At 44.7% G+C, this 13,167-nt stretch overlaps 1 protein-coding gene across 10 annotated transcripts in view; it reads left to right on the forward strand.

The window, feature by feature from the left end:
• Window positions 1–13,167, forward strand: part of TRIO (trio Rho guanine nucleotide exchange factor) — a 351,333-nt gene that overhangs the window by 173,018 nt on the left and 165,148 nt on the right. For all 10 annotated transcript variants that reach the window (XM_066243866.1, XM_066243876.1, XM_066243803.1 and 7 more), the window contains one exon: window positions 12,198–12,320. In XM_066243866.1, coding sequence (XP_066099963.1) covers window positions 12,198–12,320 — 123 coding nt within the window. The remainder of the gene's footprint in view (window positions 1–12,197; window positions 12,321–13,167) is intronic.

A 13,167-nucleotide genomic window follows, 5' to 3' on the forward strand; every position in this document is an offset into this window, starting at 1 on the left:
CTCGCTGGGGACGGTTGTGCTGAACTGGGAGTTTAGTTTGTCCTCCCACTGGGCTTACCTGTGCTGATGGAGTGAATAGAAGATAATGATGGGGGAAACAAAATACACAATAGCACACGCAGCTTCTGAGAACGTCTGCCCAAGCTGTTTGCAGCCGCTAACTCCCTCATATGCGCGGAATGCATGCAATGCTGCTGAGCCCTAACGGGAGACTCTGAGTTTTGTTCTTGAAATCGGTTGTTCGTATTTACATTTATTTGCAAGAAGAATGCAGAGGTGCTTATACCAAGGTGCTGTTACACTGTAAGTTCTGTCTGCTCTTCCATTACTTCAACTACAAGCTAACCACACTTCTATTCCCACTTGTTAGTCTGTGAGGCAGAGCAGGTGCTTAATAAATAGCTGTCTGATGAAAAGTGAACTTTTATGACTCTTCATTTCTAAGCAGTGGACATCCCTTTTGTTGTTGTTGTTGTTATAAAAATAAGAGTAAGCTCAGTCCCTATACTGTTTATCGCCTTATTATGGAACAAAGAAGCCTGTCCTGCTACCAGGGTTTTGAGGATTACAACTGTGGGAACATATAAAATATGACTTTAGCTTTAGTGATAAATAAGATGATAGTTGTATCCTTGCTTTAAAATAGAGAGGAAGACAAGGGTGTGAATGAGGTGTTAACTCTGGGGATGAGGAATTCTTAGGGGTGCAAGAAAGCTCCCGGTTTCCAGGGGAGCTGGCAGGAAGCCACAGCTATAGACAAAACCACTCTGTCCCTGAGCGTCCAAGAGCCCGCTGCTTTGTTCAGACATGTAGGAGCTCAGATTTCACTCTCCAAGTCTCATCTGAAGGTGAGTGGGTTTTCTGCTGAATGGGCTGAGATTGCAGAAAGTCATGCTGTGTTCTGATAAACACAGATTCTCCACGTTATTCATCCTTCTTCGCGCAACAGCAATCTGGTGAGTTCGCCATTCTTTTTGATTGTGCCGTAATTTTTCATTTTCACGTGCTGTGCTTTGATTCTACTTACGGTCTTTGAGTTTGCTGAAGGTTGCAATGCAAAAGTGCCCCGGGAGCCATGGGTTTGATGTGATTCATTCTTCTTTCCAACGTTGTTTTAGTCTAAGAAGGTAATTGCTTGTTTTGTTCTTGAAAGTGAAGGGGAGGAGTCCAAGTCTAGGAGTTGCTGTGAGAGCTGAAATGGTATGGTTGAAAACAGGAGTACTGGTATTTCTTAGTTGTCCCAAAACTTTCACAAACAGTGAAGTGTTAATAGTTTAAAACTAGTGATTAGTGGCCTTTGCTGCCCACCTCTCTGGCTCTTGGATCAAGTATCCATTACAGGACCGTGGACCAACACACTTTCTGGACTTGTGTCTGAAGCAGCCACAGGGCTTCCCCTCCTCTCCACCACACCTCTGGTGGCCTGCGGCTGCAGCCACGTGAGAATAAGCCACCGGACTGTGCATGGCAGGGCAGGCACAAGGAAAGGAAGCCTGTGGGGAGAGCCTGAGTAGTCTAGTCTATCTTGGCACCAAGTACTTAATGCACTTGAATTTGAAAACAACAAACATTAACTTTTATATTAGAAAGGTAATTACAATAATGAGGCCAGTTCTTCCAGCTAGCTCTTTTTCTCAAGAACAGGAGCTTGGGTGGGGCGTCAGCAGGAGAAAGTGCTCTGCTGAGCACACAGTGCTTACCTGGTCCTGTTAGCCTTCCATAGAGAACAGGTAAGTGGTCTGGAAGGCAAAGATTTTGTTGATTAAATGGTTCGGGAATGATTTGGACTTGTTACACAAATCGGAAATTGTTGTGTCGACTTGACGTGGGATATTGGGAGCAAAGTTGATAAGATGAAGCAAAGTCCTTTACCCTGAAGGACTGCGTAGGATGTCAGAACCAGAACTGTGTTTCTGAAACTCAACAAACACAGCACGTGGAATTTTTGCCATTTGAGCATGGAGTAGGGGAAAAAATGTATAGTACTTTAGAAAGACGTTGTCAGCAAAAGATAAATTTGTGAATTCAGAAACTATCAAAATCCACAAACACACAAGCCAACTAGAGATACCACACGTTTTTGTTTGGTTGTGTTGGATGGGGAAGACTCATTTGCAAATACTGCAGAGAAAAAAAGAAAAGCAACTTGCTACACAGTAGGTGCCGGATGATGACATTTTAATGAAAACAAGCCTCCACAAAGGCATGCGCGTGTCTGTGGGGGAAACACTTGGAAGAGTAGATGCCAGACTGTTGACAGTGAACCCCCAGGGGAGGAGACCTTGCAATAGGTGGGAACATGGGTAATTTTGCTTTAGTTTTTTTTGTGTTTTTTTTTTAAATAACAAATGAAGGCAACTTTGTAATTTCTGTGTGGATGATGTTTCAGTTGAGAGTCAGTGCTGTGGTGTGGGGGCAGGTGAAGCTACTTGACATAATGGTTAGCACCTGTCCAAATCAAAGGATGGGATGGGGGGAGTGGAAGACTCACTGAAGACTTGCAGCAATATTCATGCTAGCTACTAACCAATACTAACCTTTGTGGGTGGTAACTTAAAAATGAAATCAATACTCTGTGCCATACTGCCTGAGGGTCGGATAGTGTGCACATGCCCACTGCCTTCTGTTCACTGTTAGAGCAACCCTCAGCGGATGTTTGGTTGAAATCACAAATGGTTGGGTTACTCCAAGTGGTGTTTTTCAGTTGAGAGTGTGCTTTAGTGCATTATAACAAGATAATCTCTTTTTGTTGTACATGTTCAAATAGGATGGTAGTTGGGAAGCAGGATCTAGTTACTGCAGCTTGTCAGGTGGAGTGACCCACACTGTGCAGGCTGGCTTCCCTGCAGGACTTCTTGTGTGTGAGCGTCACCCCTGCTGAGTTATCTCTTGGAAGAACTTTCTTCAGGCCGATGTGGGACCATTAACTAGTATTCTGAAAAGACAGATCCAGTCCACTCTAGATTCCTCTCATCCATACTTCTTTTTTTTTTTCCCAGTATATCTTAACTGAATGTGTAACATTTGAGCGGTATTGAGGTAAATATGTTGAATATCTTAAAGTTACTTTTCTCAAGGAGTTATAATCTAGTAAGAGTAGATAGCTTAATAGTCTAGTGAATTAGACCACAACATATTCAGGTTTATCACTTATGTCTTTGGTTATTGTCAGGTGTAATTTTGCTGAGGCATAAATTTGAGTCATGCCTACTGGGGTGTTACCCAGAGTGAGGGTAACTAGCCACCTTCATCTGATATCTGCCTACCTTGTGCATGTACTCGGAGGGGACAAATCCATGTTAGTGACTTGTGCGAATCCCTGAGAGTTTTGTCCGTATTCTTCTCCAATATCAAGGGTCTAGTCTAGTACACAAGGAAATGGAGAGTCCTGTAATAGGGGTGCAAGTAGTGATTGCTGGGCTCTGGGAAGATCCTCATGGGAGAAGCAGGGTTCGAGTGGCTTTTGGAAGGCCAGTAGTTGGTGGAATGAACAACAGGAGCTGCAGAGTGGGGAGGCAGGAAAGGGCAGGGCCTGATCAGAGAGCAGCAGGTGGTCCTGAGTGGAGCAGTGGGGAGGCCCGGGCTGGGGCTGGTGCAGGAAAGGTGACCTCTATGGTGAAGACTTGGGACTTGTTTCTGTAAGACTTAGGATGCCATTGCAGGGACACAGCAACCCTGCCCGAATGCGGTGACTTGGTGCCGTGGCCTGGAGTGACCTGTGAGTGGCGGAGATGGAAATTTGTTGCATCCAGCTCACCTTGCTGCTTTGTGGGTGCTCACCAACGTGTGAGTGTCTTTCCTTTCCTAACGCTCACTGGATGCTTACGGCCAGCCTGCTGATGAGTGACTGCATTTCTGTTTCACCACATTGAGTTCACACTGTGAGGGGATTGGTTATATGCAGAGCATTTTGAGTTGATGCTGTGGGCAGAGGGGGCTGGATGACATGATGCTACTTGCCTTAGAAAGATTGCTCAGGTTGCCATTTGATGAGCCAGGCTCTAGGAGAGGACACAGATGAAGTTCCCATTGTGGACAGCCATGCAAGCCATGGAGGAGTCTTAAGAGAGTAGAAATGTAAGGTCCACAGGAGCAGTGACCTGTGTTTTTATATTCCCTGGTGTTTCCCAAGCATCTGGGCTAGTGTTTGTTGAGTGAGTTAATGAAGAAATTTAAGGAATTCTCCAGTTTTGCTATAGGAGTCAATTCAGCCAAAAGTTTTTTCATTCATTCTGGAACAAGGGAGGGCTAGCATCATATTAGGATCAAGTAATCCAGCTTGGAGATCTGCCTGAAGAAACAATAACTTTGATTGATGTTGGGGAGTTGGGGATCCAGAGGAAGGAAGGGATCATTTCAGCACATGTAAGTTTTGCAAGTGTGATGAGATCTTTAAAAGAGTAAAGATTTTGGCACTTGAATGCAAAACGAGGGTCTTAAATGCTAAATTCTAGGAGGGGGAGGGAAGTCAGGGTATGCCAAAAAGGCAAAGAAATGGTTTTCAGGTAGACAGAGAAGGGATTTCACAGGTTTTCTTGAGGTCCTAGGTTGCTGTCCTTCGCTGGTACAGGCCGTCTTCCCATGATGCTTGACTCGGGCTCTGTCTAGGCTGGCACCACACACACTGGACCTAGCTGAGGCTCTGTCTAGGCTGGCACCACACACACTGGACTTAGCTGGTGTGTGAAGGTTCCTGAACCTCACCTGTCCTGTTCCCATGCAGCCAGGAAGGTGGGTTGCTCCCATCCCACTCGGCAGAATCAACATTCTCTCCTGTTTACATTCCCACGGTCACAGTTCTGATTGTGGCTCTTGATAAGAATGGTTGAGAGGATTGTTATCTTTTCTGAAAGTTTCTCAGAATTAGGAAGTACTGGAGGGCAAGTGTTTGGGATTGGTCACCTGCTGAGACCAGATAGGGCTGACCCCTGATCTTCCTGGGGCGCTTAGGGCAGCTGAATTACCTTTTGCCCTAGTGAACCCAGAGGAACCATGAATGTCAGAGTAATCTCAGTGGCTGCAGCCTGGGAAGAGCTGGAAGTTCAATGCTGGGAGTTAAAAAAGTGGAAAAATTGACTCCCTACCCCAAAGCAGAACACAGTGAGGAGGGAGCTGGCCCTGTGAGTCAGTGGAACTGGAAGCAGAGGGACTGGGGTAAATTGGAAGCTGAGACCATCAAGCCCCTGAGGACACAGGTGCTCCAGAGCGGGGATGATAAAAAGCGGGCAGAGCCAAGAACAAACCCCAGACAGTCTGGGACTCCCTTTGATTGATGCCAGTCACATTGCCAAGGCCCCCTAAGGAGAAAGTGCCTGGGGAGTAGCTGGGCAGGGAAGATGATGCATGCACATATGCATTCTTTTTTTTTTAATTTATTTTTATTTTTTATTTTTTTTGAAGCTGGAAACGGGGAGAGACAGTCAGACAGACTCCTTCCTGCATGCGCCCGACCAGGATCCACCTGGCACGCCCACCAGGGGCGATGCTCTGCCCCTCCGGGGCGTCGCTCTGCTGCGACCAGAGCCACTCTAGCGCCTGGGGCAGAGGCCAAGGAGCCATCCCCAGCGCCCAGGCCATCCTTGCTCCAGTGGAACCTCGGCTGCGGGAGGGGAAGAGAGAGACAGAGAGGAAGAAGGTGGGGGGGGGGTGGAGAAGCAAATGGGCGCCTCTCCTATGTGCCCTGGGTGGGAATCGAACACGGGTCCCCCGCACTCCAGGCTGACGCTCTACCGCTGAGCCAACCGGCCAGGGCCCACATATGCATTCTGTGTGTGTATATATTTATATAGTTCTGTAATTAGACTTGATCTATACATAATAACTTTAGTTTCCCAGATAACATTATCTGGACAAAGGAAGAATTTTCTTGGACAACTTTGGACTATTTTATATTCATTTCCAAGCTAAGAATGAAAAACAAAATAATGCTTAGAAAATTACTAAAAGGGGCCCGTCCTGTGGTGGTTCAGTGGATAAAGCATCGGCCTGGATCTCTGAGGTTGCTGGTTTGAAACCCTGTACTTGCCTGGTCAAGGCACATATGGGAGTTGATGCTTCCTGCTCCTCTCCGCCTTTTCTCTCTCTCTGTTTCTCTTTCTCTCTCTCCTCTCTAAAATGAATAAATAAAACCTTAATAAAATTGTTTTTTTAAAAAAAAGAAAATCACGGCCCTGGCCAGTTGGCTCAGCAGTAGAGCGTCAGCCTGGCATCTGGAAGTTCTGGGTTCGATTCCCGGCCAGGGCACACAGGAGAAGCATCCACCTGCTTCTCCACCCTTGCCCTCTCCTTTCTATCTCTCTCTTCTCCTCCTGCAGCCAAGGGTCCATTGCAGCAAAGTTGGCCTGGGCACTGCGGATGGCTCCATGGCCTCCACCTCAAGTGCTAGAGTGGCTTGGGTTGGAACAAAGCAATGCCCCAGATGGGCAGAGCATTGCCCCCTAATGGGCATGCCAGGTGGATCTTGATTGGGCACATGTAGGAGTCTGTCCGTCTGCCTCCCCAGTTTCTCAGTTCGAAAAAATACAAAAAAAAAAAAAAAAAGAAAATCACTAAAAGAATTAGGGATGGTTTGGTTGGGGTTTTATGGGAATATCCAAAGTAGTACTATTTATGTGAGTAATAACCTACCTACTTTTATTCTCCCCTCCCTCTTCCTATGTTTCTTTGCTTTCCTGTAGGAGTTTCATGTACATATATAACTAAAACTAGGGCAACACCAAGAAAATTGATTATTTTTTTAAGAGATGGATGGATGATGTAAAAACTTTCTAAAGCCTGTTAGCCTCTTTGTGAGCCCTTCCTCATTGATTTCGCCTACATTTCCTTTCAGCCAGGAGGGTGCATGGAGTGACGTTCGTAGCAGCGTATGTCACATGTCAGTTCAGCAAAACCAGCTCTTGCGACGCAGGGCATTTGGTTCTGTGTCATATGTTTCTGTGTGTAACTTGACTGAGGATTGTGTGTGTGTGTGTGTGTGTGTGTGTGTCAGGGGGGTGGTTGTTTTGATAGCTTCTTTTTTCAAGTGAGCATTAGGCTTAGTACATTTTGTAATGTTCTAGAAACCACTTTCTAGTCCATGGTTCCCTTGGAGAGAAGTAAAGAAGAAATGGGGGTACCGGGGAGACCGTCATTATCCTCAAGAAGCTGTAAGTGCTGGACCTAAGAGGTCATGCCTTCATCCTTCAGCCCCCCAGAGCCCACAGATGTGTGTCAAATTTTGTGTTTCTTTTCACTGCAAAGGTTACGTCATGCACATCACAGAATTTGGATCCAGAGGCCTCTGCGGTCATGTCAGGCCAAGCCCCTCATTTTCTAGGTAATAAAACAGAGCCTTGAGAAAGTCATGTGACTTGGCGGAGGCTCCCAGAAGCGTCGTAGATGTTTAACGGCATCATTGCTCTTGACCTGAGGGTGATGCTTCACTTGTAAGCTAATCGCAGAGTAAATCTGAACTGACCTGTGACAGAGGAAGGAATATTTCAGTGGGCTCTCTGGGCTGGGAAAAGGGCCTTCCTGGCAGCTGCAGTTGCCCACCCACGAGTGTGAAGGAAACTGGCTACTTACGAAGGCTTTAAAAAACTTTATTTTTGAAGTTTAGTCAGCTACCTTAGGAAGCAAGGGAGAGAACATCTACTGGCAGTCTGGAGGTCAGCTCTTCTCAGCCAGCCCTGGCCTGTTGTCCCCTCCATGCAGCTGACCAGGCAGCCGGCCTCCTTGGGGAAGGAGCTCGTGACGGGGACGCCAGTGACCAGGACGCTGGCTCGGCAGTAGACTACACTCTGGGCTTTCGAGGGGAAAGCGTCAGGCAGCCCGAGATAGGATGCATGAGGAGGCCAGTAATCAACTTGGTATTTCTTCATTCGTGATTTTAAACTTTGAGGGTAATTACATTAACGGTCTAATATTCGATAACTTCACAGCAATGCGAAACACCAGCCTTTAATAAAAATTAACATTATCTAAGCAAGATATCTAAGATCTCCTTTTTGGTCACCTATTTACATTCATTAAACTTGATATGACATTGCTAGGTTGATCAGTCATCCTTTGCTGAAATTAATACCATACCATTGATTTGATCACAAGGAGGGTTCTGATTGAGTGCTTCCTTTAGCAGTCCATAAAGGCACAGCTAGAAACACATTAGGCCCATTTCTGTCCACATTTACATCTCCAGTGATTTAAATGAAAGCCAACAGGTTGAGCAAGGAATTAACTAAAATAAGTGAAACTTAGGTTAACTTGGGTTTGGTAGGGAATGTAGGAGAGGTCATGGAGAGAATTACAGTTGCCAACTAATTTTATATAAAAATGAGCAAATGCAGAGTATTTTAAAAGTACTTTTGTTTTTTATTTGTTTCATGTAATGAAAAAATTCATTTTATTTTTAACTGAATGTAGAATTAGAAGAGCTTATTGTTTTCATTTTTATATGCATAAAATGTGACTTAGAAAGGGCTCTCCTTATGGCAGAAAACGTTTACTGTATATTGTCTTTTTCAAACAGCTGGAATTGACAGATGTTTGTATGTGTTTGAATACCCTTTGGGTCCTGAATTACTCGTAAAAATAGACTAGGTTAATGTGTTCTTGGTTGTTTAGAGTCAGAGGTCTTATCTAGTTTTCATAAACAGCATCCTAGATAGCGTGCTGACAACAATATTATTAGTTAAGAAATGAGCATAACCAGACTTACCGTCATCACGTTCAATCTTGTAATTACAAACTACACGATCAGTAGGATTTCCTGCACATCTGACATTTGATGCTAGGAAGTGGCTCACTCTGGAGCGACCTTGACCTTGGACCCAGTCACTGTGTCCATTAGAGGGCACTGACGTACAGAGGAGTGATCTCCTACCACATCCTCTGAACAGCAAGGAAGGTGGGGTAGTCCTCCCCGCTCTGCTTTCTGCCTTGAACCAGGAAGGCTGCCAGAAGGGATTAGCTTTTGCCCTTTTCCGGGAGTCTGGCAGTAAATCCTGTGCTGTCTCCTTTGTTCCTGGGCTCGAGTTCACAAGGCAGAGAGGTGACAGCTGCTGCTGGCTGAGATCTGGGGTGGCTGACTGGACTAAGATGAGGTAACCCCCCCCCCCCCCACACACACACACCACTTTGCAAATATATGTATTTTTAAATTAAAAGAATCCACAAGCTGGTCTTTGGCATGCTCCTTGGACCAGTCTGTTGACTCGGGATTCCTTGCAATCCACGTAATGTTCCCATTCTTGTAAAAGGCCTTAAAGCCTGGGAGGGAGTTGGACTTTGAACACAAGCTGGATTTCATAATTGTCTGCTCCTCTTTTAATGAGCGCTTGGAATTTGTTCACTGTTCGTTGAATTGCTTTCATATTTGCTGGAAATATCATTTGACCTGGTATTTAGTTTTGTCTAAAGGCACCACTGATAAAAGAAAAATGCCCGTAATAACCCTGAGCGGTTGGTTTATAATAGCTTTTATTTTCAACTTACGCTTCCTGAAACACTTTTCTTAGGCTTAAAAAACAAATTATTATTTTTAAATTGCCACATTTTGCTTTCTAGTTCTTTCTACCAAAAATAATGTTTACCTTTTAGTTTTTGAAATTGTGCCGTATTTCAAGTATGTGAGCTACCAGTAACATCAGGCTTGCTGCTTACCCGTGGCTTTTTTTTTTTTTTTTTTTTTTGCCATTGAGGAATATACAGAATATATTATAATTACAGTAGAAAACAAGTCTTCCACCCCTTATGCAAATCTGGGCAGGTGGACTGAGGCATAGGTGTTACTTATAAGACTCTAAATACTTTTTAATCTTAAAATATTTGATCCTGCATGCTATTGACTTCATGCCCAGAGGCACATTCCATTAACTGATCCATTCTTTGAGGTTGAAATGTCTTCAAGTTGTCACTGGACATTTCTTTAGGAATAAATTTTAAAATAAATGGACTAGAGCCTGTGGTATGAACAACTCAGCAGCTTCCTGTCTGCCTTAAAGTGTGGCAGTGAGTGTAACACTGCCTTCTAATGGTAGTACTAGTACTAGAGGTCTCTCTCTCTGAAAAGAAATGTACTAAGCACCTAGTTAAAAAGCAATGGAGTCTTTTTAGCCATGCCACCAAAGTGCTGACAGAGATGGTTATGGTTTATGGGTAAGGGCACACACATGCTGTATATTTGCCACATTGATATTAGGGTGCTTAACCTTGATATCACTGAACACTTGAAACCCTGCACGAGTCTCACTACTGAACAGGAAAGGAAGCTGCAGCTCAGAAACTAAGAAACTTGCCCAAGAGCACATAGCAAGACCCTGTGCTTATGTGCAGGGGTCTGGAAATGAAAGGGGCACACGAGAAAGCTTTCTGGAGGACTGGGGGACTAAGTTGATAGAATGCAAATGGATCTAGTAGGAATTACTCTTACACTGAGAAATCTGCTTCTCTTCCCTTCCTTCTCCTGCCTCTCTCTCTTTTCCCTTCTTGCAGCCTGCAGCCGATTGGTTTAAGCTTCAGCCCAGAATGCTGAGAATAGTTCAGTTGGTCCGAGCTTTCGCCTCAGGTGCTAAAAATAGTTCAGTTGATTCGAGCATCGGCCACAGACAGGGGTTGCCGGGTAGATCCTGATCAGGGCGCGTGCAGGAGTCTGTCTCTCTATCCCCCCTCCTCTCACTAAAAAAGAAAAAGAAAAAAAGAAAAGAATTATTCTTACAGTGTAAATCCAGGTGACTGGCAGAGTGACAATGTTGGCAAAGTTTCAGAAATGAACAATAGTAAAAAGTAAATGTATAGCTTTGATCTGAGCACCTACTGCAAGGCTTGGTCTCCATGCTGTGCCCTACCCTGCCTACCCCCTACCCCCCACATACACACATTCTTCTTTCTGCTCTCCACTCTGCTGATTATGCAAGGGTCTTCACAGGGGCCAACCAGAGATTTATTCCGGTTCACAAGCCATTATATTTCCACGTACTGCTAAAGTTGCTAAACCCTATGAAGAAAGGACCCGACCCCCTCAGACCATCGGCTTCAGAAGGTACTGGTTTGGAGCAATGGAGAGCAAGTCCCGTTGTCCCTGACAGGGGGCTATGGCCCTTACTGCATCTTTTCTTCTAGATATCTGTCAGCACAGCTGACCTCTCTGTAGTGCAGGTAACAAAGGGCAAGGCATCCTTTCTGTAGCAGTGACCCCATGTTAAAGCCCCCCCTGTTTTGCTCAGTGGAGTGCTGTGCCTGGCCGGCTTCCAGGTTACCCTCTAGAACCTAGACCACTGTCCTAGCTGTGCCTGCGCAGTTGGTTCTTCAGTCCCGAATCGGTTTGGTCCGTGTGCATAGTTACCGCATTTACTTAAATGCAAATTCAAGGCAACCTTTAGTACTTTATTGGCATATTAGCAAGTGGATTTAAATATTTAACTAATATTTTTTAGTGTTTCTAGCTTTTAGCCAAAGACGTCACTGACTTAGTTTTTTTTTTGCCAATTATTTCCTTCCCATCAGAAAGCGACAAAGTGTGATGTGATGTCCTATAAAGAGTTATTGTCAACATTTTCTCCAGCCCAAGAGCCAATGAACTACACAGTCCAAACTGAAAACATGGGTGCAGAGTTATACTTTCACCCCATCCCGGTGGTGTAGTGGATTTCAGCAGCAACTGAAGTAATTAAATCCTTGGAAGGTTTAGCTATCACAACAGCTTAGTTTATAGAATAAATTATCCTCAAAGACCAGGACAGAGGCATTTAAGTGGTTTATCTTCGTAGGTTTTACTGACATATTTCAAGTCTTCTACTAAAGAAGAGATAGGAAAACATTAACTCTGTAGTTAAACTTGAATTGCCTCAGTTGCGAAGCTTTGAGCCTTATAAAATGTTAAACTGGCCCTGTGTGGCTTGATAAATACCATCACATGCAGTCAGTTTTGGTGGCTCTATCATGCATAAAATGAAGTGAGGTTTAAATTAATCATCATTGCACATAACATTTATACATAGATTTACACATTTAAAGTAAGAGTTGATTAAAATTGTGGTGGAAAGCTGATAGAAGATATCATTCTCAAAGTGTGTCAGATTAGTATATAATTGCTTCCATTTCTTTCCTCCTTTGCTGTTTTTAGAGTTTTGATAATGGACATATATCTTCAGTAGATATGCCTAAACCTCGAACAAGGCAGGACGTTATTTTTATGGCATGTGTACTTGTGTTCACTGCAGGTGCTGGACTGGATTGAGAACCATGGGGAAGCATTTCTGAGCAAACACACAGGTGTGGGGAAATCTCTTCATCGGGCCAGAGCTTTGCAGAAACGTCATGAAGATTTTGAAGAAGTAGCACAGGTAAAACAATAACTCTCCCTGTTTTATCCCATAAATACCTTTGTGCTTGGTTTTGAATGACTGTGTTAACCACATCTGAGGTGAGTTAGCCTTGGCTAGATGTGTTTGAAGGTGACTCAAAGAAGACGCTCAGATTTCAGAGTGACCCTGACGTTGTGGAAGCAAAATGATGATTTAGTCAGTTTGAAAAATGTGATATTCTTGAAACAGAAAAACATCTTGGATGTTTTTGCCATATTTATTGTACCAATGTCTGTTGATTAGTTTATGGAATTTCAGTTTAACTGGAGAATAACAGTTCTTGCATTTCTGTAGTGTCGGGAAGGCATTTTCTGTCCTTTTCCCATTTCTTTTAAATGTGTGCTTAGCAAACAAGAGGCAGAGGCTGGGGTGTGTTCAGAACATGGGATTTGCCCTGGCCGGTTGGCTCAGCGGTAGAGCGTCAGCCTAGCGTGCGGAGGACCCGGGTTCGATTCCCGGCCAGGGCACACAGGAGAAGCGCCCATTTGCTTCTCCACCCCTCCGCCGCGCCTTCCTCTCTGTCTCTCTCTTCCCCTCCCGCAGCCAAAGCTCCATTGGAGCAAAGATGGCCCGGGCGCTGGGGATGGCTCTGTGGCCTCTGCCTCAGGCGCTAGAGTGGCTCTGGTCGCAACATGGCGACGCCCAGGATGGGCAGAGCATCGCCCCCTGGTGGGCAGAGCATCGCCCCTGGTGGGCGTGCCGGGTGGATCCCGGTCGGGCGCATGCGGGAGTCTGTCTGACTGTCTCTCCCTGTTTCCAGCTTCAGAAAAATGCAAAAAAAAAAAAAAAAAAAAAAAAAAAGCAAAAAAAAAAAAAAAAAATGGGA

This window comes from Saccopteryx bilineata, chromosome 1 (genome assembly GCF_036850765.1).
Source record: "Saccopteryx bilineata isolate mSacBil1 chromosome 1, mSacBil1_pri_phased_curated, whole genome shotgun sequence".
In the NCBI taxonomy this organism is placed as follows: Eukaryota; Metazoa; Chordata; class Mammalia; order Chiroptera; family Emballonuridae; genus Saccopteryx; species Saccopteryx bilineata.